Source organism: Uloborus diversus, chromosome 2, assembly GCF_026930045.1.
Source record: "Uloborus diversus isolate 005 chromosome 2, Udiv.v.3.1, whole genome shotgun sequence".
Taxonomy (NCBI): Eukaryota; Metazoa; Arthropoda; class Arachnida; order Araneae; family Uloboridae; genus Uloborus; species Uloborus diversus.
The window spans coordinates 175,386,973-175,414,354 of NC_072732.1; the positions used below are offsets into that span (position 1 = coordinate 175,386,973).

The 27,382-nt window shown below is 34.4% G+C and overlaps 2 protein-coding genes across 2 annotated transcripts in view; one reads left to right on the top strand and one right to left on the bottom strand.

Moving 5' to 3' along the window:
- The window catches only part of LOC129217511 (all trans-polyprenyl-diphosphate synthase PDSS2-like), an 18,461-nt gene extending 12,116 nt beyond the window's left edge, over positions 1–6,345 (top strand). Inside the window, exons 4-6 of the mRNA XM_054851824.1 lie at positions 2,072–2,308; positions 5,075–5,236; positions 6,042–6,345. Coding sequence (XP_054707799.1) covers positions 2,072–2,308; positions 5,075–5,236; positions 6,042–6,206 — 564 coding nt within the window. The 3' untranslated portion in view covers positions 6,207–6,345. The remainder of the gene's footprint in view (positions 1–2,071; positions 2,309–5,074; positions 5,237–6,041) is intronic.
- LOC129217510 (all trans-polyprenyl-diphosphate synthase PDSS2-like) lies at positions 6,210–27,200 on the bottom strand. Its single transcript, XM_054851822.1, has 5 exons — positions 26,516–27,200; positions 19,696–20,029; positions 15,039–15,287; positions 12,329–12,496; positions 6,210–6,508 (listed from the first exon to the last, which is right to left on the bottom strand). The coding sequence occupies exons 1-5, from the start codon at positions 26,827–26,829 to the stop codon at positions 6,356–6,358; spliced, it is 1,218 nt and encodes a 405-aa protein (XP_054707797.1). The 5' UTR covers positions 26,830–27,200; the 3' UTR covers positions 6,210–6,355.
- Between the last annotated feature and the right edge of the window lie 182 nt (positions 27,201–27,382).

Sequence of the window (27,382 nt, forward strand, 5' to 3'; positions counted from 1 at the left end):
AAAAAAAACACGCAGCAAAGAACAGGATTAAAAGGGATTCATTCGTTAATTGTTTCATTATTGATGAAAAATATTTCTAATTACCAAATAGAAAATATTTTGTTCGAAAAATATTTTATTTTTCACTTCGCCCCGTGACAAAGTGAAAATCTCGCCTTTTCTTTTGAAGGTACAAGTTTACTGCCAAAACTGAAAAATAATATTTCAATGCCAATTTTATTACAAATTCATTGTTATTTCTCTAAGTACTGTAATTATCAAAACAAATTTTAAATTTGTTCGTTTTGAAAACGCAGCAATAATTTCGCTTACCAGGCCCCCAGAGCATCTCTGTAAAACTGTCTTTCCTGCACCACTTGTAGCACTGCAGGCAAGCCATCGCCCTGATCGGCTCCATCATGCCAACGTGTGAATGATTACTTTAAAGTTGTGGTTTATTAAGTCTTTCACTCACTTTTTTTCGCCCGCAAATCCACGAAAATTTAAACAAAAGGGTATAAAATAATGCCTTTTTTAAAAAATACACAGATAGTCACAATTTAAAATAGTTCACCTTTCTTTTGAAATACTTATTAATGGTGTTCCTTGCACTGGTGACAACAGGTGTTTTTTTTTTTTTTTTTTCTGACGTTTAATTCCGCTGATTGTTGTTGGAAGGTGACTTTTTTTTTTCAATGCACTATCAATGCTGTAGCAAAAATATTTTGTGAGAGTATATTAATTCCCGAAATAAAACTCGAGGTTTGTTTTTTTTTTTTAGTTGTTTTTGACCCAAGAACTTTAAGCATAGTTTAGCTAAATAAATAAGACGCATTAATCTCTCCCCCCTTCCCCCGTTAATTTTGTTGGCAGGTTAATGCAAGTAGCTTCCTTGAAACGGTTATACAGGCAACACTGAGGTGGGAATACTTTTTGTGCATGCTCTAACTTCTTTTTTTTGTCTGATCTAGTCCTGCAGAAATGCTTTGTTTTGTCTGATTTAGTCCTGCAGAAATACTTTTTTTTTAAGCAGAGAATTCGATATAAATAACAAACTGTGACTTCACCGTAGTTATATGGTTAAAATATGTGGAAAGTAGTTGCAATAACCATGTACTGCAACCAACACATTCCTGCATATGTAACACATATGTAGGAATGTGAACAGCCCATACAATTATATATGGCTTGTTTTGTCGTTCTTAAACTTGCATCCAAACTGTGTGTAATTACCTACCGTACCATAACCGGCATTACCGCCGGTGCATGGTGTAATTAAATAAACGATTCAAAAACAAACAAACTTAAAAATAAACGTTTCTAAAACTTTTCTGCAAATTCGTTGATAGCAAACTGCTCCTTAAGCAAAAAGAAAATATTTTTATTTCAATATTGATGAAGTAACGCTATTTGCGAGGCTCTGATTTGAGTCGAAGGTTATGAAAATTGGAGCTCGTAACAGTCGGAACAAGTGAAATACAGCGTTGGATTAGTAAAACAGTTGGAATTATTAAAACATAAATGTAAATATTTCAACAGTTTGAAAAAATAAATTTCACATAGTCTTTATATCGGGGGAAGAATGCTGCAAGTAGGTAACTACAATTATTATTATTATTTTTTATTTACGAGTACTTCTTCGAGAATAATGTAACAGATTGCTCTTTCACGATTTTGGGGAAACGTAAAGACTTGATTCATATATTATTGCACTACAATTTCTAAATTTTCTTTTATTAGAAGTATTTATGTCAACTTTTAAACAAAGTGTTTAACAAAAGTGAAATATTTTCTGTGTTTTTAAAATTTAAAGTAGTTTTAAGTTGTTAGTAATTTTAAGTTGTAGTAAATCTGCCGAAGATATTAATTTAGTTTTTTTTTTCCTTGAGACATTTTTTTTTTCGGAAAATTGTTTCTGATTGTGAAAAAATGTATGTTTGGAATAATTCTCCAGTGTAATGCGACTGAATGAGTGGAGAGGTTGCGCGTATGTGTTAGAAAATTGAAGTAGGTAAACGGGAAAGTAGGCCCGTTTAGATCTGGAAGGAACTGCTTGTTAAAAATCCAACTAAATGCTTTTTTCTTCGTGTAGGTGCTACATCTGCTGTCAGAAGTGCTAGAATCCCAAGCAAAAACCAGAATTGAAAATTTTAGAAACTTTGATATTCATACTATTTACAATTTAAAAGCCTGGGAAATCGACGCTTTCTATCCACAAGGAATACTGCTAGCTAACGGATGCCAAGCTGCTTTAGAGTTGGCAGGATACAGTGAACGAATACAGAAAATGGCATTTGAATTTGGACAATCATTTTCGTTCGCCATTAAGGTAAGCATTATTGTTTCTACACTCTTGTTTGTGAAAATTGCAACACCATGAAAGAAGCATCATAGTTGAATGAAATTTAATACACAGTTAAGTGGTAATGGTACAAATAAACGATTACATTTTCAAACCAAACAAACAATAAAAAGAGATAGAAATTAGTATTTTGTGTGACCACCACGCGCCGCAATAAGAGCTGCTACACGACTCGGCATGGAGTGAAACAGAGTTTGAATATCTGCCTGCAGAAGAGTATTCCATATTGTGTGTATGCGCAACCAAAGTTCGTCTGTCGAAGCAACAGGATGAGGATCACGAGTGAGACGCCGCCCAACGAAATCCCACACATGTTCAATCGGTGACATATCCGGCGAATATGCAGGCCAAGGAAGAAGCTGTACCTACTGCGAATCAAGGTAGGATTTGACAGTCCTGGGGACATGTGAACGGGCATTATCCTGCTGGAATACAGCCCCTGGCAATCCTTACATGAAAGGAATAACATGGGGCTGTAAAACTTCGTTTATGTATCGGGTACTGTTCAAATTGCCCACAATTTGTAGCAATTGTGATCGTCCATGATATTCTATGGCACCCCAGACCATAACTCCCGGTGTTCGTTCACTGTGGTGCTCGGTAATGCACTCCGGAATGTGCCATTCACTGGCATAGCGCCTGACACGAATTCGGCCATCATGGTGCCACAAATTGAAGCGGGATTCGTCAAAAAAGACCACCTGCTGCCAATCAGCATGCCAGCTCCTATGCACGTTGACCCATTGCAGCCGCAGACGGCGATGGTTTTGCGTGAGAGGAGTCCTGTATAAAGGAATCCTTGCGCGCAACCCATGCTGCAGTAGAGGTCTGAATTGATGAAGCACACAATGAAACACTTGTAGCTGTTGATCACTGTGCTGCCAATTGTCAAGAAGAAGCTGTGCGATCCGTCAGCACCATACGCACCAGGTGTCTGTCATCGCGAGCTGACGTCACATTTCCGGATCCACTCCCAGATTTCCGAGCTGTCCGACCTTCGTCCGTCCACTGCTTCCAAACACGCATGATTGTACTGCTGTTATGCTGCACATGAGCGACTACAGCACGATAAGAAAATACAGCTTCACGAAGGCCGACGATTCTGCCCCGTTGAAACTCCGAAATTTTCTCAAATTTCGATTACTTTCGTCGAAGAGGCATAGTAAAGATTCAGTTAGCGTTTACTCAAGCATATAACCACCGATAATCATACACGCCTCGCTACAGCCGTCTATTTATATTCGGTTCGATCTGCCATTCAGAGGGCGCTGCTCAGCATACGCATGCGCTACCGGTCTGCAATTCTAATCATTTGCACATCATGCGCTACTTTACATTTCCTGCAATATTCAGCTCACTCGCGTAAGTCCTTCATGGTGTTGCAATTTTCACAAACAGGAGTGTAGTATCAAAATAGCCAAACACCAAGGGACCATTTTCAAAATTTATAAATCTATGAAATACCAGAACAGCTAGACAGCTGTCTGCAGCGGGTTGGTGCACAGCGCCAAAGGAAGGAAGACTTTGGGGGCTTCACCCTCTTCTTACCACCTGTAGCTGAACATTAATTATTCAGCAGTACATTAAATAAATCTTTTTTTCCAGGGCACCCTTAGCTCTTTATCTATTTTCGCTCAAACCAAGACTTATTGGGCCAAGTTTTCTGTAGTATCACTTTCACACAAAGTAGCAAAGGAATTATTCGCAGGTTATCAGCAGAAGGGTCTCGAAGGATGAGACATAGCAGAAAATTAATGTTTTAATTAATATTGCAGAAGAATGAAACCTGCCGAAACGTGATGCCTGAAAAATTATGAATCAATTGTCATGATCGTCAATTCTCTGACATTGTTGAGAAGTTTACCAAATTTAGTTCATGGTAGAAACCTGTCCACTATGTAGTAAATTTTTCAGTGCAATGGCAACCAATGCGGTGCAGAAACTTAGTATTGAGTTATTGTAATTGCATCTACCTAAATCCTATAATCTTTAATTTTCCAAGTATCAGTATTTTTATTCGAATCTAAAGCAACCAACTTCACTTGTAACTCAAGAATAAGTAAAATAACTAAAAATTTTGCATACGTTCCTAATGTGGCATGAGACCAGGTCCATGACGTCCAATTTTTCTAGGGGGTCAATGGGCACTTTGTGAAATAATTATCGGGGAAAAACACATGTTCACAAAAATGTAAATACATTGATTACTCAAGATCAGGGAGAGCAACTGCCATCTCTTGACCCCCCCCCCCTCCCCTCCTAAGGGACAGGCCTGCATGAGGCATTTTCTTGAGGCGTTCAATGTGTTGCTGGGCTCAGATACAAAAGCTAGATAAAGTCTGGAAAAAAAAAACTTTACAACCGCATTTTTCAAGAAATAAATAAATATCTTCGTGCGAAAATGTAACTGGAAATGAACAACGTTTTGACGCACAAAATTAGCACATTACTGCATACACGCGTTTCGAGGTTTCAGGGAACCTCTTTTTCAATACGATTTCTTTTCATCCAAAAGCTCACTATTTGCATTGAAAAAGAGGCTCCCTGAAACTTCAAAACACATGTATGCAGTAATCTGCTAATTTTGTGAGTCAAAACATTGTTGACTTCCAGTTACACATTTTTCAAAACTGATATTTTTGACATTGGTTGTCCTTGTTACAAGGCTCCATTTTGATACAGCTATGCATTTTTCTCAATTGATTAACCATAAAACAAAAGTTCCTTTCATAGGCAAATGCAGACATTCAACAATTTCAAAGTTACCAATCCACTCAGAGTTCTACAATTAACACCTCAGGCTTGCCAGTTGTTTTGCATTTGTCCAACAATCCTGAAACTTTAGCAAACATCTATGCTTATGGGAGACGAATGGATAACATTGATCTTGATCAGGTAATTTTATTTTAGTTGCAAATAATTTTCATGTCACTTAAGTTTCTATTCCAATTTTTTGCAGAAATTTTTCAAGGCTATTTTCAACATAATCTAAAAATGAATGTTTACAACTACAGTAACCCTTCATGACATGTGTCTAGTTATATCACTTTTTTGGATGCATTGTGCATCTACTTTTGCCATCCCCTCCCCCAGACAAAAAAAATATTTTTACATATTTTTTCAAAAAATGTTGCTTCATATATCACATCACAGTGAAATAAAATGTTTTAATTTATCAGAAAAAGTACTTTTTCCTTTTTAATCAATAAACAAAACTGGTATGTTTCCCATACATCTTAATTCGCTGCAGCTATAGCTTTCAAAAAGTATTCCACTGTAAAACAATAGAAAGATTTTAAATTATTTTTCTTTTTATTTTAAAAGAGATTTCACAATTTGTAAGCCAATTTTGTTTTGTTTTTATTAAGAAAGTCGTCCTAATGTGATCTAATCTTTTTGTAGGCACACAAGTCAGTTGTACGTTAACTGAATTGCTACTTTTAATGACCACAGTTATATCACGTTTTTTTGTCGCCCCCCAACAAGCGTGATATAACGAGGGGTTACTGCACTAAGAGAGGAAAAAAACGAGCTAAATGAAAGTTTAAATATAAACTTATTTACAAGTAAAAAATACTAGTAAAAGCTTTAATAATGACATCATTATTGATTTATGAAAGCCATTTTTACCATACTTATCAGCAGTACATTAAATTTGTACAGCATAACTAATAAAACTAATTTAACTCATTTTTTACAGTTAAATTCAATAGTAATTTCAAGTAGAAGTGTACAGCAGGCAAAAGAAGTGATGGAAAAATATGTGAAGAAAACTGAAGACATTCTCAATGAGTTTGAACCGATCAAGAAAGCTGAAATAATTGAATATTTATTTAGACTAGTAAAAACATTAAAAAATACTTAATTAAAAGAACAAATCTGGAGATAGGCATCACTTGTACATTATTGCATAATAAAAACTGCATATAAAACAGATTTATGAAAATAAATATAAATATTTAGTATTATTTTTATGTATGCTTTCTAAAAATAACACGATTTTCCAGTTGGTTTTCATTCCCTCAAGGAGTTAATAATGTTGGACAATGCTTTAGTTGCAGCTGATGGCTCAAAGACTTGAAGTAAATCTTCTGCATTTTGTGAATACTGATGAAGCATTTGTTTTGTTCTTTCTACAGCATCATCATCAGTGATGGCATCATATAACTAAAAAAAAATAACAAAATTAAGAAAAAAAAACTATGTTTTACTAGAAAATCAGATAAGAATCCATAAATAATAAACTTGCTCTGCAACAGTTTTCAGACAATACTGATAAATCTATCCATGTTCTGAGCACATGAATTTGCTGCAAGCAGTACAATGTACATTTCCTTTTATCATGACATTCAACCTCTTATCCAATCTATTTGCATAGGTGTGATATTTTCATGTATACATTTGTACTTGATTTCAGTAATTTTTTTGTACATGTTGCAGGTGTGACATGGCCGCAGATAGGGGGAGGCAGAGGGGGACTGGAGCCCTCTCAGGTTATGTGGGTACTGTCAGTTCTTTTTTTTTTTCCAATCAAGTTAGCATAAATATCTTTGAAAACATTTCAACAAAGTATTATTAAAACCTTCCTTACTTTTATTTTCTTCTATTTTTAATTTGCATTGGTTTTGCTTTAGAGTTATAACAATTTATTTTATACAAACTTCCACCTGTCTTCTGAAGAAAATGAAAATATGTAATAATCTCTTTAAATGGATATAAATCTAACAATTTCTTTATAGCAGATCTATTTCATGAATCTAACTTTCTTTTGTTACTTGGTAGCAAACAGAAGAAGAAAACAAAGTTTTTTTCCGCTTTAAATTAAAGCCTGGAAGAAATGGTTGCAAAATCGGTATACCAAATAGGATATTTCAAGCTATTTTGCAATTTCGTAATACCAGTATTTACTGAGGTAAATACCGGTACTTTCGGTATTAGCTGAAAACAATAAATAGTTGAGTTTTCAGAAAAATTTAATACATAATCTACTTTTGTTTTGATAGCACATTTCTTTGCCCATGATACAGTACCAAAACAGTCTATTGATATAACAATTTGGCTTCAAAAGCCCAAGCAAATAGAATTGAATAAAAGTAGCGGAAGAATTACAAAATGATATTTTCATTATTAGATGGTGAGATGGAGACATTTTTGTGCAATTATCAGCACTTACGTTGTTCTTTTTTCAATTTCCTGATCACTCACTTTCCCTTTTGTGAAAGTTAGTTTCAATTGAAAGTTAGTTTCACGACAATTTTGAATGTATTTGTCTAATGAATAATTTATTACAACTATCAATTGCAGTAATAGAATGCAGATGATTCATATTTTTAAATATTTGTCTCAACCATATTGAATTTTGACAGAAATATTTTCTTGTTGGTATAACAAATGGTAATTTGTTGTCACAGGTATTGGTTTGTTGTCCTGTCTCACTATTTGACATTATACTTGGCAAAATAATATTTAGAAATTATGTAGTGCCTTGAAAATTCGCATAGAGAAAAGGCATAACAGCTGTAACATATATTTTCAGCTATTTACATAATTATAATTGCAAAGAAGTTTTGAGAAGAAAACAAAAATCTATAGAAGAAAAAAGGAAACAAGATCAAATTTAATTAAGTTCATCGTAAATTTCAAAGAGGAAATCATTGAAGATGATGTTCATATTGGAAAAGTATCGTCACTTGAAGAAAAGTTACAACTAGCTCTGAATTCAAAAGAAAAAAATAATAATACTACACACAATACTAAATAAATACACACTAACACAATATGAGAAAAAGGATTTATCCAAAAATAACATGCAAGAGACCAAATTATTTGAAGATTAAGGACTTCCGATGCAATTAAGAGGATGTGCATCATACATTGTTAACATTACCATCGACCTGCATGTAATCAGAAAGTGTATTCTCAATTGTACTTTGTTTTTTTTTTTTTTTTGGAAATTTCTGCATTAAAGTGAGTTTTATGTAAAGAGATAATTAAATAGATGCATTATGTTTCTCAGTATTATCGATTTTGTTCCTTCATTTTTTATTTGTTCACAATACATTTCCATAGATAGGGCCATTTTTGCACAAAATTATGAAACATGGCAACGAAACATGTTTTCGATCCTTTTTTGAGAAATTTCCGATACCAGTATTCCGTTTTTAAAATACTGAATACCGGTATTGCATTTTTGGTCCGGTATTGCAATCCCTACCTGGAAGCATATAAATTTTCTTACCCCCCCCCCTTCTTAAAATTACACATATGGGGCAGTGGCGTGCGGATCAATATTTTTTAGGGGACGAGTTGGTTAAGGTAAATTACAATACACAAAAGTAAAAAGATATATAGATAGATAGATAATACATATACACAAAATATGTACAATAACTCCTGAAAAATACTCCCCTAAAGTTTTCCCGAAATAATAATAAATATTTTCTTATGCTGAGCTTTGATAAAATTAAAACTATTTGCAATGGATTAGTAGCTGAACACATAAGGGAAAAAAAATCTTTATTACTTACAGTCAACAAATTCATTTCCTTTTTCTGCTATGTTAATCTTTAAATATCCCAACAATCTTTTTTTTTTTTGTTAAGCTATTTATAAATCAAGTTAATTTTTCTCTCTCCAATAGCAATAAATTTTTCTATCACAGCATTGTAAAAGTCGTTTTCCTGCTGCAGCTCTTGTAGAAGACCTTTTTCAATCGATAACAAAGATAATCTGGACAACCTTTCTTCACCCTGAGAGTTCCGTACGTATGTCTTTATCCGCTTTAATGCTGAAAAACTTCGTTCAGCACTCGCAGTGCTCACTGGAATTGTCGATGCAAGACAGAATAACTTGTAAGTTTCCGGATAGGTTTCATCTGCTAAATCAGTCTCTCTTAAAAAATTCATGGTTTCGACGATTGCTTTACCTGAAAAATCTGCTAACCTGTAGACTGCTACAAGTTCACTGCGTAGTTTGTCATAGCAGAATATGTCTCCGTAATTCTTTTTTAGATAGTTAAAACTGTCCACCGGAAATTTGGCTTTAAAAGCCTGATACTTTTTGGAATTCAGCAGCTCTAAAAACTGTAATTTGTTCAGGTCTTGAAAATGTGATTCCATCTGGCCAACAATCGTATCGATTACTTCATTATATACTCCCAAGTATTTTATTTTTGGATCCTGAAAATCATCTCGTCGGCACCGTTTTTCTGGCGGCGCATTGAGTTCAGTAACTTTCTGGTACATCTCATCGAATTCATTTCGAAATTCTTTTAGGATGAATATTGTCACTTTGACTTTTTCACAGCAAAATTGAATGTCCAGAGACTTATTTTGCAGGACATTAAACAACGTATCAGTTAGAGAAAAATATCTTAATAAATACTTCAAGAAGAAAAGAAAAGTCAAATGTGTTTAAGAAGGATAGATAACCAGTGGCAGAAGCAATTGTGCTAGCATCCCATTTATCTACGTCACTAGATACATACCGGAAAAAAGCTATTAGTTCCAATTTGTTTTCGTAAACCATGTGCACAATTCTAGAATTGTAACTCCACCGGGTAGCTGCCACAGAAGGAAAACGCTTTTTTACGTCAGATTCTTGCAACGCATGTACACGTTTTGATGAGTGAGCAAAAAATGAAGGGAATCCTCCTAACATTGTGAAAAACACTTAGCACTCTTTAATAAAATTTACCGACTTTGACAACACTAAATTTAGTCTATGCGCATAGCAATAAACAAATAGTGCAGAGAGAAATTTTTCCTTCACAATTGACTGCAGCCCATTCAAATGACCAGCAAAGACTGAAGCTCGATCGTATGATTGGGCAACGAGCTTATTTTTTTCGCATTTGTAATTAGATAAGATTTGAAATACTATTTCACTCAACGCACTTGAGGTACGGTTATCACTGACATCTTTGAAACCCAATAAACCTTTCTTTTATCTCCCCATTTCTCACGTATCGTACAATGGTAGAGAGCTGAGATATTTTTGCAACGTCAGTTGCTTCATCAAGCATTATTGAAAAAAAAAGGCGCTGAGTTCATTTCTTTCTTAATTTTGTCCCACATAACATCTGCAATACATTGAATCAGATCATTCTGAATGCGATTTGAGGTGCCTTTGAAAACATTAGCATTCTGCAAGTGGGCTTCCAGTTTTGCATCATATTTAGATATCAGTTTTAAAACTTCAACGTAATTGCCTTGATTAAGAGACTCCAGACGTTCATCGTGGCCTCTAAATGATAACTCCTGTTTTGCCAGAAGGCATGTTACATCTATCAAGCGTTTCATAATTTCCCTATTATTATCAACTTCAGTGTTATACTTCAAAGTTGATGAGCAACATTGCTCACTAAGATGAAAATCTATTCGAGTTTTACCAAAAGTTTTCAACTGAGTAATGGCTTGGTAGTGTCCTTGGGTTTTCTCGTGACGAATCGTTGCCTTGTGGAAATTGCTCATATCTGAAAATCCATTGGCATTCCAGACGCCTTTTTCCTTTTCAAAAAGAACGCAGGGCCAGCAAAATAATTTTTTTTCTTGACTTACAAGCAGTCAGCCATTTAACAGTCTCAAAGTAATCTTTCTTAAAATGCTGATTGTAATTTTTTAGCTTCGTAGATATTGCTAGGTCAGGAGTAGGCCTGCTCTGGGAAATTATTTGAGCTTTCTCTTGGAAAGTCAAAGCTCAGAACGAAAGTTTAGCGAGAACGTCCAGCACGCAGCAATTCTCTTCCGAGCTCCCGGGCAGTCTGTTCTGTTGCGCATGCTCCTCCAGTTGGGGACTTGTTTTTTCGACCGAGTCCCCTTCCATTGCAAAAAAAAAAACACAATGCACGCAGGAAAATAACTTTGACGAGTGAATTTGTTGTTTCCTGAAGCTCACACAGAAACCTGTACACTAGATACGGAAACAAAAATTGATCCGTTGGTTTAAAAAATGCGTAAAATAATCAAATAAGCTTGCGAGCGAACGCCAAGGATCTAACAAAGCTATATGAGATCTGGGGAACAGGTTCTTCAGAGCGAGTCCCTCGGACAAGTCCATTTAAGACGTCGCACACAGGGAAGAAAGGGAGGGAGGAGCAGTAAAAGAAGTAGCGCTTTCTAAGAAACTTGTTTTTCTGCTCACGTTTTTTCTTAATAAATTATTCTGCAAGGTAATTTTTTGAAGGGGCAAATATTTAAGGGACCAGCCTAGTCCCTCTGGTACATGGGCGGCCAGCCACTGATATGGGGGCCTATGAGGCGTGACTGTAAACAGTCATACTTGCAACACAGATAAATTATTTTTTAAAAGGAAAGAAAGAAAAACTGTGACACTATATCTACTGTATGTTTCTACTATCATCAATTTAACATTCTAAAACCTCGGGAAGAAAAGAAGTCTCTAATACAGCACTTAAGAGATTTTTTTTTCTCTTTTCAAAAGAAAAGCTTAACATAAAAAAGATCATCAACAATTTTCATTTTGATGTGAAAATAGAAAACATGCTGAAAAAAATCTCTGAAGTATTTTCTCATTAATTAATTATTTTGATGCTTTCTTCTGCACCCCACATGTGTAAGCTCAAACTTAAACATTGAGAGACTTAGCACTCTTAATAACACATGTATAAAATCTATTCATCAGTTAATTTACAGTGCTTGTAATACTTATGATTTCATCTTATACAATTCCTATAAAAAAAAGTTTGAACAATTTGGCTCTAATAAGTTGATCTGTACAATGTTTATCTCCTTTTGAGGTAATAGTATAGAATAATTGGGGCTGAGTGGGAGTTGGGTTACTTCAGCAGTAGTTTTGAAAGAGTATTCCAACTCAAATCTGCACCAAGCACATGTCCCTTTTTCACTGAACTCCCCAAAAAGAGGTAAACATTGTCAAGGTCATACTTCAACTTACCACAGCCACACTATATGCCAGCACAGAGGAGACAAAGCAATAATCTCAGAATTATGTTGATCTGAAACTTACATTTTTAAAATCTAAATTGCTAATATCATCACCAATTTCACTTCTGATGGCGTTTATCTTCTGTGGATTACGTTCCAAGTAGAACACAACAGGAAGGGATGACAAATCAAATGGGTTACCAGGTGAGAAATTTAGGCTATCCACAAATGGCTGCAGATCAGAATATACCTGCAAAGGGAAAAAAAAGTAGGTGATATCAGTTTGATAATTTAAACAGAAAGAGTTTATCATCAAACGTAAATAAACCAATCAACTATAGTAATAAAAGGAACACATTGGTGAAACACAAAGTTTAGAGACAAAACTATTACATACACTCAATATTGAAAACTGCTGATTCAAATGGGTACTATGCAAAAAGGAGTTGAGGCACCTAGAAGTTAAGTGCCTAAGAGGTGTAAGTGCCCACATTAAAAATTTGGAGATTAGTACAAATGCTAGATGAAACTTTCTTCTCTTTTGGGGCAAGAGATGGTAGGATAGGGATAGTGGATTCCTGGAGAAGTTATAGCAGAAGTAAACCAAGAAGGTTGCTGTTCGGCACCAACATTTCCTACTTTCATAACTTATTCGTTGGATTAGCAATTCTGTTCATGAACATTTTGCTTGTCTGATTGGAGCTGATTTCAAACATCCCAGCGCCAAGCTGAAAACAATATTGCCAAGTGTTACGTTGCTTTGTTTACTGCCATTATCACTTCTCACTGAATGCACATTACTTGAACTTGAAGACACTGCTATATAGCATGATTTAGAAAAAAAATTTAATGAAAGCCTATCTATGGTTCGAACTTGACTCAGGACTTAAAAAGTCTACTGACATCCCTTTGAATCTTACTGCCTCAACTCTAAAGATTTAAATATTTTAGGAAAGTAGTCTCAGTGTAAGTAAACACAGAGGGTTACCATTACAATTATCTTATTGGCAAGGATAGCCAACACTTGGCAAAGGTTGCAAAAAAATCTCAAGGAAGAATTTTTTTTACTTAAAAAGGAGGGGGGGGGGGGTCGTTTCATTTTCCCCCCTCAGTTTAAATTTAGAACTTTATGCACAAAAAATTAAAATGTTGTTTAAATGCATAGTAATCTAAAATAGAAAATATAAATAAAGACACTGAGGAATTATCATTAACACAAGTGCTTGAGAAATAAAATTAAAAGCAAATATTCTCACTTTTCATCACTATACAATGAGTAGACATTAATGTCTACTCATGTACACATTAAATGTTATGTAATAATGCAGTAGTTTTCTATTCAAAAGGATAATACAACACAAATTAAATAAAGCAGAGTTGGAATTTTGAACGTGCTAAACTGGTTTTGGACACGACAGGCAGTTTTTTACCATCCAAAACTGTCTAGAACTGCCCAAAAGTATACTAAAGCTAAAAGGGTCGAATCTAACCAATTCATATTTACTGCAACATTAGTAATGCATAAATATATAAGCATTAAATATGTAAATAATCAATACTTGATAATATTTCTCTCTGAAATATTCATTTTAAAAAATGTTTCACGTTAAAAAATTGTCAATAATTCTATTATATAAAAATTTCCTTATGTGAGGGATGATAGTGTTCTGAAAAGAAATTTTCAACACTAACAAAGTAACTGATGTCAGTGTCATTTTAAAGAATATAGGGTTGGCTATTAGAACATTCTACAAGTTTTTGAAAAGAAAATCACTTCTGAGAAGTTTAATGCCAAATGTGCAACAATGATGCAGACCATATAGACATGCATTCCTTCTCAAACTGAAACTAGTTTTTCTTGAAATACACTGCCAGCTCATTCCAGCCGAGGATTGCAGTTTCGTTCTTATTAGCACTCATCAGCCTGGCTTAGGAAGTGGCTGAGCTGGAGGTGGAAAACCTCTTAAAGAAGCCAAGAGTGTCAAACAAACTGGTAGCTAATATAGAAGTAGTACTGACCAGATGAGCGACCGAAGCAATGGTTCGGTTCAACTTGAAGATTGAAGGCAAGGCATGGTATATTCAATAAGTTAGCCCTGGCTATAGGTCCGTAACTTACTGAATATAGATTTTCTTCTTTTAGCAAAAGCAAATGAACAGTTTAATCCCTCATTAATAAGAGTCAAATTATAATTATCAATGGTTATAAATAAAAGAATAATATATTGTCTAATAATAGGTTTGCCAGATTTCTAAAGTGTTCAACCGGGACACCGGAATGACGCCCCCCCCCCCCCCCCAATGTTGATAGTTTTCAAAGAGGTACACACCACAGCTCATTTTTTTAAAACATTTTATAGGACGGTTTATTCTCAATGCTATGAATAAATGGGTGTCAATTATGAACCTAAAATAGGGATAATAAAAAATGACATAAACAGATAAAATTTCAGCATTTCACATCCGAGATTTAAATACTTCCAATTTACTTCAGTAAGCAAAAACACTTTGATTTAGGAATACAAAATTGAATAATATTTAGACATGCTTTTCATTTTATAGTACTTTTTTGGTTTTAATTGTGTTGTAAAAATCCAAGTCAATAATACAAATGACAAAGTTATAATCCTAAATAATCATTCACAGTTAACTATTTTTAGACCTTTTTGGTCATTTCTAATCAAATTTATCTTTTTCCGGTACGTGAAGTAAACCGGACGGGAAGCTGGGATTTTGTTAAAAACCGGGACGTCTGGCAAGCCTATCTAATAAGATCATGGAAAGAGACATACTTGCCAAGCCAATGCAACATTTTTGCCAAACTCGAAACCTTTTTCCTGCAAAGTTTCGTCATGTCCAGCCAACTCCAAAGCAGCCTTACAGCTGTTGGCGAGTAAGCTTCCAGCTGAAAGGAGATGCTTTTCCTCCCAGGTAGCGATACTCATTTCCGTTATAGGTATAGGGTTGCCTTGCTTGTCATGCTCTCCCAAAAATTCAGCCTGCATGAAATCTCCAATTGCTTGTGATATCAAATCTACAACCTATTAAAATAAAGTAGAAAGCCATCATTTACTTCATTTTGTTTATGATTACACTGATCATACAGTCAAAATGCTAAATAAAGTCTTAAAAACAATTTAAATCTTTTATTTTAATGCACGAGAAATGCAATTTTTTTAGAAATGTTGAAAACAAGGTTCATACTCTATTTGGATGAAAGAATTCCCTGACTTTTCCAAGACTTTTTCATGACTTCAATGAAAGTTTTCATGACCTTGTTACACGAAGAGAATAGCACTATTTAATCTCAAACTTACTAATTTTTGGAAATGAGCATTAACAAAACGTCTACATGAATGCCACAGCCTCATTGAAGCACTTACTTGTAATGGATAAAATATAAGTGTACAATTAAAAAACTATTCTTATTTGTCTTCATCATATAAATTTAAGTAACGTAAAAATACAGTGAAACGAATATGATGCTTAAATATGTAACTTTTTTTTTTATAAACAGGCAGAATGATATTGAATGCGACAAAGGTTGAATGAGTGAGTCATCACTAAGTTTTAATAAATTTGCTTCAAAAGTTGCCTTTTAGTGTCAACAGAACATTTAATCATCCACGTAACTTGACAGTATTTTGCTTCTTTAAAATAAAGCCGCATAGTTTAGTTCCTTAAGTTTCTAAACCAGATTTTTTTTGATTCATTACTGAATGGTTTTTTCAATCTTCTCATTTAAAAGTATACTTGTTTTGTTTACTTATTTGCACATTTTCAAATGCATATAAATTAATAGGTTCAGAAATTCCAGAACAAGTTAGATTCCTGACATTGAGCGTAGCAGTGGGTTGCATAGATTAGTTTTGCGGACCGTATGTTGGGCACTACTCTTTTCGAGTATTAGAATTCCTCTTTTTCTGTATTCTATCGCCTGACTAAAGTTCTTTATTTTCTAAAATCTTCAATAAATTAAGATCAACTCTGATAAATTTAATAATAAAGTTCTTACAAGTCATGGAACCTAACTCGGATGCAATTAAATTGCCTTTTTTGACTGGGCGTGGCAAAACCAAGAACGTGCGAGTTCGCTACTACAGAATATGAAACATAAGAAGTGTTGAAAATAACAATTTATTCGAAATCAGTGATGTCCAAGCAGAAAAATCACATCTCAAAAAAAGGCAAGCGGCTGCGACAGAAGTGGATGCAATGAGATTTTAAAATTCAGATATGATTTTGGGATCGTTCAGTTTTCCACTTTTAATAGTTTTTATGCGCTACAGTGTTAAATCACTTAAGATTTCTAATGCTCTTTTAGTTACTGTTACTTTCTCTTTGTCCAGGACATTTTTCCATGACTTGAAATAAATTTCCATGACTTTCAATGAAAATTTCAATTTTCATGACTTTTCCAGGTCTGAAATTTGCTAATTTTTTTTCCATGACTTTCCAGGATTTCCATGACCCGTACAAACCCCGTGAAAACATTATCAAACAAATCATGGGCAGCTGGTGCACCAAAACAGTGAGGAGTCAAAAAGGAAGTGTGATTAGCAACGGGTGGCACTCTTTGAAGTCGACTTTTATTTTTAATTGGTCTACATTGTTGGATTTTACATTATTGATTAGATACACTCTAAAAAATGTGGAATATAGCTTCGAAAATCGGGACGGGATGGCTACCCTAGACTTCCACCTTTCAAATCAAAGTTCCATTCTTAGGAAATAACAGAGGCAAATCCAAGGGGGTGGCTATGAGGCTGCAGCTGCCCCCCAGACCTTAAGTTTCCCCCCCCCCTATAAGCAGTAGCAGTAACAGAAAAAAAAATTACATACACAGAAAAATTTGAAACTAATTGCGAAAAATTCAAATAAAAATTTTTTTGGCAATCCTCGTACTTACCCTCACCTAAATATCACAAAAGATTGCCCAAAATTTTGTTTTAAGAGTTTCAATTCTGAAAATATTACCGTTGAAAGCCGTAAGAGACCACGAACTCCCCAATAACACCATTGAAGACCACTTAAGGATATCAAACATAGCCTAGAATCGTGTTTTCAAGGTTTCATTTTAAACTCCCTTCTTACGCAATCTTTTCCGCCCCTAACATGACTAAAAATCATCTGAAATTACGTTCTTACAGCTACAATGTCTACAAAAATTAAGGAGAGATCCCTTTCCCTAACATAATTGAAAATAATCTACAATTACGTTTTTTAAGATTTAATTTCCTAAAATAGTTGGGGGGAGTGATCCTAAACCTCGTTTCCTCCTAGTATTGGGAAAAAAATTTCTCCAAAATGTTTTTTTAAGACTAAACAAGGAAAATTTTCTGGGGGTTGGATCCCAAATCTTTCTTTCCCTTAACATTACCGAAAATTATTTGAAACTTTTTGGAGCTAGAGTTTTCAAAAATTTCCAGTGGAGAGCCCCTGAATCCCCCTCTTCTTAATATAATCGAAGATAACCATTGCATTTTGCAAAATGGACGGAGAATTGTCTTCAAACCTCTTCCATCATAAAATTACCAAAAATCGTCTAAGATGTATTTTTACGAGTACAAATTCAAAAAATTTACGAACCCCCTTTTTCTGTGTGAATATTATACTCACGATTAGTTTCTTATATTATCAATACTTAGATATAGTAATGACTCCCTTTAAATCAGAAACTGAAAAACATCATCTCTTTGTGTGTAATTAATGGTTTGAAGTAACTCGGGGATCGCCAAATTATTACACCCCCAACATTTTTGACATTGTGACGGTTCTCATCAATCCTTATAATCTTTGTTCTTGCATGATTAACTCCTTTGATATTATTTACTCGTGCATTTAAATTTTAGAAATTTACCACTGAATACCAGATTTCAGACAAGTTCAAGTGTGACTCCGAAAATTTCATTCGTCATCAACACACCTAGTAGTTGATAATGATAATATACTTTCTAAAAAGCGCCTTTGCTTCTTCAATGACCTTTGGTGATATCAAGGGGACACAAAATTTTACTGACCTGAGCTACCCTCAAAACAAAATCCTGGATTTGTCACTGTGAAATAAAATAAGAAGAATCCCTACAATTCAGAAATTTTAGTTCTTATTTTCGTGAAATGAATCAATTCATCGTGTGAAATCAATTCACCATGTTCCTTTTTAAATCAATCACTATTTTTTTGTCTGAAATTTTTTCGTCTGATAATCCAAAAAATACATGTAAAAAAAAGTTTCTCCTAGATACCAGGACACCCCTCAATATTTTTAGACTTGTGGATAGCAATATACTGGAAGAATTTCAGCCTCCTACTTCAACTGAAAGAGGTTGCTCAACCCCCTCCCCCAAACTTCATCAGTATGGGGAGGAGGGTTAAAAAATGCATTGAAATGAAAAAACAACACTACATATTATTATGCGAAATTTTAACCTTCTACAGCTTACCATTTTTGAGTTATAACATGAGAGATACATACATACATATAGCCGCAAGAAATGCAATAATTAACTTGTTTGATACCTGAAAGCAGTATTAAAAACTCTATCAGGGGTGACTAAAATAGAAATTCATACTGAAGTTTAAGTAAACAATTTTATATGAAAACAATAACTCCCTTTACTTTGCATCAAAAAGTAAAACAGCAAAGGTCTTTTTTTTTCAAAAACATCAGCCAATTCCATCGGCTTTTCGATGTTTCTAAGGCCGATGTTTCCTGCAAGTTAGCATCGGCCGCCAATGCCGATGGCTAAATTGTTGAACCATCGGCGCCGATGCATCGGTCGAGTCCTAGTGTTTTGGACTCTATCTGAAAAAAAGTTTTTTTGAACCGCCCCACTGAACAAGCCATCTATGAAACAAATGGACATAATTGTGTGCTCCTTGCATACCTTCTTTCTAAACAACTAATCACTCATCACAGAAGCAATGTTAAGCTAGGATGCCCATACCCCCAAAGACGATGGCACAATCCCATCAGATGTTATAAAATACCCCTACCATGAAATTTTCAATGGGGCACTCTGCACCATGACCCCTCTTGGTGGACACTCCAAGTTAAGCATACCTCTAAATTCCATATCTACTCAAAAACATGAAAGAACAAAACATAAAAATCTTCAAAATTGCAAAATTTTATTTTAAAGATAAAATTAAAATGTTTAAGTACTACTACTTTGACAGTATTTAGCAATTTTATGAACAGCATTGCAAAACATGAATTTTGAAATTTGCATAAACAAAGGTGCAAACTAATGTTTTTTATGAAAAAATATTAATCAGTGTTATCCTTAGATGTCACCTTAAACTGTCAAAAATGAAATATTTTTTCTAAAATCTACAAAAAATATTTTAATAGTAACTATGGCAGGAAAAATACCAAGTGACACAACTTAAATATTATTTTTAAAAAGAGAGAAAGATGTGAAACCATGATTTAAAAACTGGCATTACTTTGCAATTTCTAAGGTTAGCAAGTCCCTTGCATGCATTGGCCAAAAGGTAATCACCACTCAAGATGGATATTTTGTTGCCAAACTGAAGATCTTGCAAAACATCTTGATCAGGAACTGCAGTAGTTGATAAATTCAAAATCCCTTTGTGTATTAAATGAGCAGTATGAATCATTTCAGTGATTTCTGCTAATGTCTGCTGTCTACCTGTCACCCCAGAAGCGCCGACAGAACTAATATCAGAGCAAGTGGCTGCATGACCAGCTGCTTTGGAAAGGAGCAAGACAATAAGGCCTCTAGTCTGCATATTTGTACGGCCATGATAAACTAACCTCCTAGAAACAATGAAAACACAAATGATTGTCAGTGGCATCAGAATAAATTATTTCCTGTAATACAATTTGGCATAGTAAAAATTCCTTAATTCTAATTAAAATCATGGGGTAAGGACAATAAATTAACAAAATAATAATAATAATGTATTTCTATACATATTGAATTATTTCTGCAAAAATTATATTTACGAAATTTTTTTCAAGAAAAAAACTAATGAATGATTTAAAAACATAAGAAGAAAAATTTTAGCTTGTAGGAAAATAATTTTATGAAAATGATATGGCAAAGAATAAATAACAATAAAGTGTATGGGGTTAATTTATGAAATACCAATTTTTATGAAAAGCTGTTTCTGTAATTTAAGTTCAATTTTTTTAAAGACCTGAATCTCCAACTGAGATTGTTTTTTCTTTTTGTCATTGGTCTATTTGTGCTGGTGTTTTCTCTTCAATTGGCTTGTACCCTTGTTACGATTCCAGGTTATGATAATTTCGTAATTTACTCGTCTATCTTATGATAATTTTGTTCTTAAAATTGGAATAGAAAAAGAACCACATCGAATTTTCGAAAAATCACTTTGAGGTGCACACTCTCATGCTACAAACTAACTTTGTGCCAAATTTCATGAAAATTGGCCGAACGGTTTAGGTGTTATGCGCGTCACAGAGATCCAGACAGACAGAGAGAGATCATGACTGACAGAAAGAGATCCGGACAGAGAGACTTTCAGCTTTATTATTAGTAAAGATAACACCATGCACTCAGCGACTGAGAGGTTCTACTAACTAACATCTGTCTGAACAAACAGAAACAGACAGAAGGCTATCTAAGGGGGTTATCTCCACTTTTTTACCAAGGTGAAATTATTTTACTTTCCAGTTCCACTGATGGGGACACACCTTTTAGCCTAAAAACGAGTCACCTCTCAACACTGTTTATAGAAAAGAGAGGGATAAATCACAGGAGCACCAAAGCATCATGTATCAACATTTTGATGATTTTGACCAAAAGAGTCAAACCACTCCTGGTTTAACACCCCCAGAGGTATTAACTTGGAATGGGCACTTGGAGAACTTGGTGACAATGACATATTTAACATGCCCCAGTCACCATTAGCAAACACAGAGGATCTTCTCCCAGCTGGTAACGAACCCAGAACATTTCAGTTACGAGTCTGGTGACACACTGCTCTTTTAATGGCTGAGACACCGAATTAATTTTAACTAAATCTTAGAATTTTCTTTGCCATGATGTTGAATCTACAACCTTGCTGGGCATTTCAAACTCAAATGCCATTGACAGAATACAACGAATATGCTTAAACTTGTAAGGATACAACATGCACTAGCTCCAACACAGTAAATTTGCAAGACTATTAATGAATCCAAATAGCACTCAGATAAAATTATTCAGTTACAATACAAACATTAGTGATTTGACTGCTAAACATAAATATTTATGGAACTGATGTGATATACCCCACCCTTGGCGACTTTTTCCTGTTGGCGCCAAGAAAGCGTCGCCAAGAAAACGATGTATGACGACATACGTCATACATCGTTCTTAGCGATGCTTTTTTAGCGCCAACAGGAAAAAATCAGATAAAAAAACATGATCAAAGCACTTCAGAACACAATATATATAAAAACAACATAAAAGCACAACAAAAAATATCACGAATATATGCTTCAAAAATGTACAGGGCCGGGGTTTTTTGTAAACATATTAAAATACAATGAAATAAATTATTGTATTAATTACAAGTCGAAATTAATGCATTAATTTTTTTTCATCATTTCTCCGGGATACGAGCCCTCGGTCTCATAGTACTTTCGTAATGAGACCTCGGCTCGCCGGCCCTGCCTCGGTCTCATTACGAAAGTACTATGAGACCTCGGGCTCGCCAGGACCTCGCTTCGCTCGGTCCGTTATCCCTCCGACTGTTAATATACATTACAGTCGGAGTATGGTCACAATTATGTATATTTATGTATATTATGCATATTCATGTGTATGTACACCCAAGGGTGGCTCCTTCCGTTCAGTGTACAATAATGACAGTTTTAAGTGTGAAATATGCACCATTATTGTGCAGATTTATTAATAAAATTCAGCATTTTTAAGAGTACAACCGAAAGAACTTTCAATTGTTAACTTAAAATTCAGTACCTAAAGGAGGCACGTTAATGTCTAAATAATTCGTGGCATCGATAAGGATTAACTTTTAGAACAAAATAACCAAACTATTTTTGTAAAATTAATTAACATACAGTAAAAATAAAGTTAAAAGCTACAAGAACCCCTCAAGGATTTGTAAAAAACAAAGAATTTCCGAAGTGAGAATTTTTATGTGAATTCTAAAATAAAGAACTTACCTTTTTATGGTATAAATCCTCACACTCAGTCCAAAACAAAACATCATCTGACAATGGCGCGTTATAGATACACACCACGTTGGAGTTAACTTTTAATTAACCTTCAAGTTTGAAGAAACTGGCATTTTCTAATGTTTTTACTTCAAAACACAACTACTGAATCTAAACTAACACAAAATAAGCATTCCTGCAAGGTATATTGCACAAAACAACACGTATCTCTCCTGCGTAAAACCAAGAACCCAAGTAAACAAGTTCGGACAAGTTTGCCTTCGCGTTGCCAACCACAGGTTAGTTTCACCAGGGATGCCATGCTTAAAAATTTATCGCCTCATTGGCGAGAAAAATATTTCAATTTTGTGCAAAAAATCGGATGTCGCCAAATGGGGGGGGTATATCACATCTGTACCATATTTATTTACTACAAAGTAATTCATCAGAGTTGAGAAGTATTGCGCACATATGAAAAAGTTACTCATGCCTTTTAATTTCAGTTATGGTATTCATAGGATTTTTTTTAAACTATCATTTCCAGCTTGAAATGTAAGTTTTGCACCCAGTGGAGGCTCCTATGCTTTATTTGGGTACAGATGTGATATACCCCCCCTTGGCGAGGATAGAATTTTTAGCTCATTTCGAAAATCGCCAACGTTGGCGATAAAACTTTTTCCGGTAGCCCTAGTAACCCTGCAGAATATACCTGGGAAGTACAGATGTGAACTAATTCTTTTCGCACGTGTGTCCGTGGAGGTAGGTGCACATATGTTCCGCTCTTAGAGGGATTTTACGACGTGGTGTTGTTTCGTGCAATATACCTTACAGGAATGCTTATTTTGTGTTAGTTTAAATTCAGTAGTTGTGTTTTGAAGTAAAAACATTAGAAAATGCCAGTTTCTTCAAACTTGAAGGATAATTAAAAGTTAACTCCAACGTGGTGTGTATCTGTAACGTGCCATTGTCATATGATGTATTGTTTTAGACTGAGTGTGAATATTTATACCATATAAAAAGGTAAGTTCTTTATTTTAGAATTCAAAAAAAACCTCTCACTTCCAAAATTCTTTGTTTTTACAAATCCTTGAGGGGTTCTTGTAGTATACATAACTGTGATCATACTCCGACTGTAATGTATATTAACAGTCGGAGGGATAACGGACCGAGCGAAGCGAGGTCCTGGCGAGCCAGAGGTCTCATAGTACTTTCGTAATGAGACCGAGGCAGGGCCGGCGAGCCGAGGTCTCATTACGAAAGTACTATGAGACCGAGGGCTCGTATCCCGGAGAAATGATGAAAAAAAAATTAATGCATTAATTTCGACTTGTAATTAATACAATAATTTATTTCATTGTATTTTAATATGTTTACAAAAAACCCCGGCCCTGTACATTTTTGAAGCATATATTCGTGATGTTTTTTGTTATGTTTTTATGTTGTTTTTATATATATTGTGTTCTGAAGTGCTTTGATCATGTTTTCTTATCTGATTTTTTCCTGTTGGCGCTAAAAAAGCATCGCTAAGAACGATGTATGACATATGTCGTCATACATCGTTTTCTTGGCGACGCTTTCTTGGCGCCAACAGGAAAAAGTCGCCAAGGGTGGGGTATATCACATCAGTTCCTTTATTTGTGCACATGATCCCCGGCGGGAAAGAAATACACATTTGTTTTTTAAATAGAAAAATAATATGATAAAATATACTTTTAGGAAATAGTTTTAATTTCGAAGAGATTTAATTCTCCTCCCCCCCCCCCAGGGCCGGATTTAGGGGAGGGCAGGCAGAGCTACTGCCCTGGGGCCTCCACAACAAAAATTTTACAAAATATCCTAACTTTCACGGGTTGAAAGTATCAGATATATACATATATATCAAAATATTTGGATATATATCAAAGTATCAGATATTTTCGAAAATATGATGATCTTTTCAAACCCTGATTAGGGGCCTCCACTCCTTTGTTGTCACGGGGCCTCCACACTTCCAAATCCAGCCGTGCCCCCCCCCCCTGCTAATATACAGCTAAAATAATATTGATTAACTCAAAGTGTTTATTATTCCTCCGATCAATCTCACTTGTGAGCCAAGAGCGCCTGCAATACCATCTGATGGTTGCAAAAGCAGATAAGATGAGGGAGGGCAAAAGAACCACTGTGTAACATTCTCGCAAAATATTTTTAATATGTCCTGAGGAGCTATTTAACAAAAAATTTGTATATTTGGCTTTCGACAGAGTTTTGCTTTATGCAGGTCCAGCACCTGGGGTAGGCAGCCGCATAGGGTGGCAGATTTTAGGGAGGTGGCAAATTTCGAAATTGAAGCATTTTTTTAAAGTACGAATTTCTGTTTCTGCGCCATAAGATTCATTGCTTCAGTGTTAAAAATATTAATTTAGAGTGTATACCAATACTTGGACATGCAAAACATGTTCGGAATTTAACTAGAAATTTAATTTAATTTTAGAGGCGGCAAGTTGCGTTGAAAAGTCTTAAAAATATTAATATCTGTCAGTGCCAAATGGTATACTACTTTAATGTACAAAAACATTATTTTAAAGTGTGTACCAGCGCTTGGAACTACTGTAAAACCCAATTTGGAATTTCACTGGAAACTCTTTCATTTTGAGCGCTTTACTATTATCTTTATTTTATCAATATATTACTCTATATTATTTTTTTTTACTCAGTGGGGGCAGCACTTTCCATATCACGTAGGGCGGTAGAACTACTGGAGCTGACCCTGGCTTTCGGTATGGTGAAATAATTCAGTTGATACATCAAACAGTTTAGGAGGCATGCATAGTCTCTTTTTTCAGTTTTAACTTTCATACCTATAAAAGGGCTAAAACATTTTTTAGAAGCACTATGAGCAAAGCAAATACAAACTAAGAGCTTTGATCATGCTCTCATTTGAAAACAGCATGATAAATGACATACAGTGAAATCCTGTTGCAACAAATACAAGATATCCGTTTCAACAAAATAAATTTTCAGATCTGATTTAATTTAAATTACATTGCCTGATTTCCAATACAAAGAACAAAGTTTGCGGCCCCTTGAAATTTGCTACAAAACGGGATTTTGCAGTACTCAAACTCAATAAAAATGTTATTGAGTTGTTTCCCTCAAGGAAAAAAAGAATAGTACAGTAAAACCCCTCCAATGCGGACACTAACGGGACAAATTTTTTTGTTCACAATAGAGGGGTGTCCGCAGAACAGGGGTTTAATAATGTTATTTGCATTGGAATCGGGGAATTAAAAAATGTCCGTATAAGAGAGGTGTCTGCACTTGAGGGGTGTCCGTTAGGAGGGGTTTTACTGTAATAATAAATAAATAAGGAAGAAAAATAAAAATAACTTTTAACCCTTCTGAAGGTTTTAGGTCATGAGTAAGAAGTGTGAATTTCTTTTTCATTATAATTTTTTTTGAAGTAACTTGCCATGTAAATCAAGCGCAACTGACCGCTCGACAACGAACATTTAGCATCAGAAAAATAAGTGCAAAATGCTTTTGAAAAATGCTCACTAGGGTGTGATAAAATGTTCAAACCATCAATGAGTTAAAAAGTTAATTAAATCATGAAATAAATAAAAATATTTAAGAAATAAAATGTTACATTGCATCTGCATCATTAAACTTCGAAATTTATTTTGAGAACTTCCATTTTAAGGACCCATAATCCACTGCAGATTGCACCTCTTCACACAATTTTTAAACTTTCGATATGAAATCCAATAATTAAGCACTTTTCAAAAATAAAGAAATGAATTTATCCGTAGCATTATTATACATGTCAATATTTCATTATGGAATGGTAAGTCATTTATCTGAATTTTAATTCTGATGAATAAACAATTAGAGACATTGCAATTAGAATCAAAATTTTTATTGCTCAATAATTATGCATTTTTAAATTGATTTCAAAATTGCAAAAAATTAGATAGCTAGCCTAACCTAACATTTCCAATGCAGGATACATGTAATTTATTATGCATTGAGAGAATAATAGAAAATATACATTTTCAAAACACCAGATAATTTTATCAGGTATGAGACAAAAATTTTCTGTTCCATTAACTTATTTTTAACTAAGTTGGAAAACATACTCACTTAGCTGTTTTAAGTATAGGATGATTTGTTCCAACTAATTTTCTGAGATGCATTGCGATGTTTGTAAATTCATCACTCAGTAAACACTTCAAGCTAAAATAAGATGTAGGATAACCAACTATTTTCTCTGCATCTGAAACCGCTCGGTTCCAATCATGGGTCTTTGCCGCTGGAGACCATTTCTGCGTAGGCACTGAAGCAGCAGATATTTGAGAATTAATATTACGGTGCATCAAAGTTTGCCTTAAACGAGGCGTCTTAGAGAACAACTTCAAGCATACATCATATACTAAGACTGGTGTTTTCGAGAGCATTATTACGCATATGTTCTAAAAGCCTTTTTAAAACTACTTAATACGAGAATGAAATTTGACAAACTTGAGGCTTCAGATTCAAGGTGAATGACACCCCTTGACCCGAATCATCTTCTAATAAAAACACCTTAGCCCATTGCCGGAGGACACGTTATGCCCTATATAGTACAGGTCACGGCGTGAAATAACTCAATACATGATTATATTGACGTTTACTGGCTTTGTCAGTAAAAATACTTTCATTCTTGGTTGAAATTAGCTATAAATTCATAAAGAGCACTTTCATTTTCATAATTACTGATACTTTCCTTCCTTAATTTTCATACTTATACCAAAACGAAAAATTAAAAAAAAAAGTTCGTGTCAATGTTTTTGTTTACTACATGAAAAGAGTGTTGCCACTTTATTTTAAGAACTTAAGAATGTTTTACTATTTCTATTAATTATTTCTATTATGATTATTATTTTGCTTTCTGAATAAATAAAACATACTAACAACACTTGAAAAATCATGAATATTATTGATTTTATATTTTTAAAATGCACATTTAGA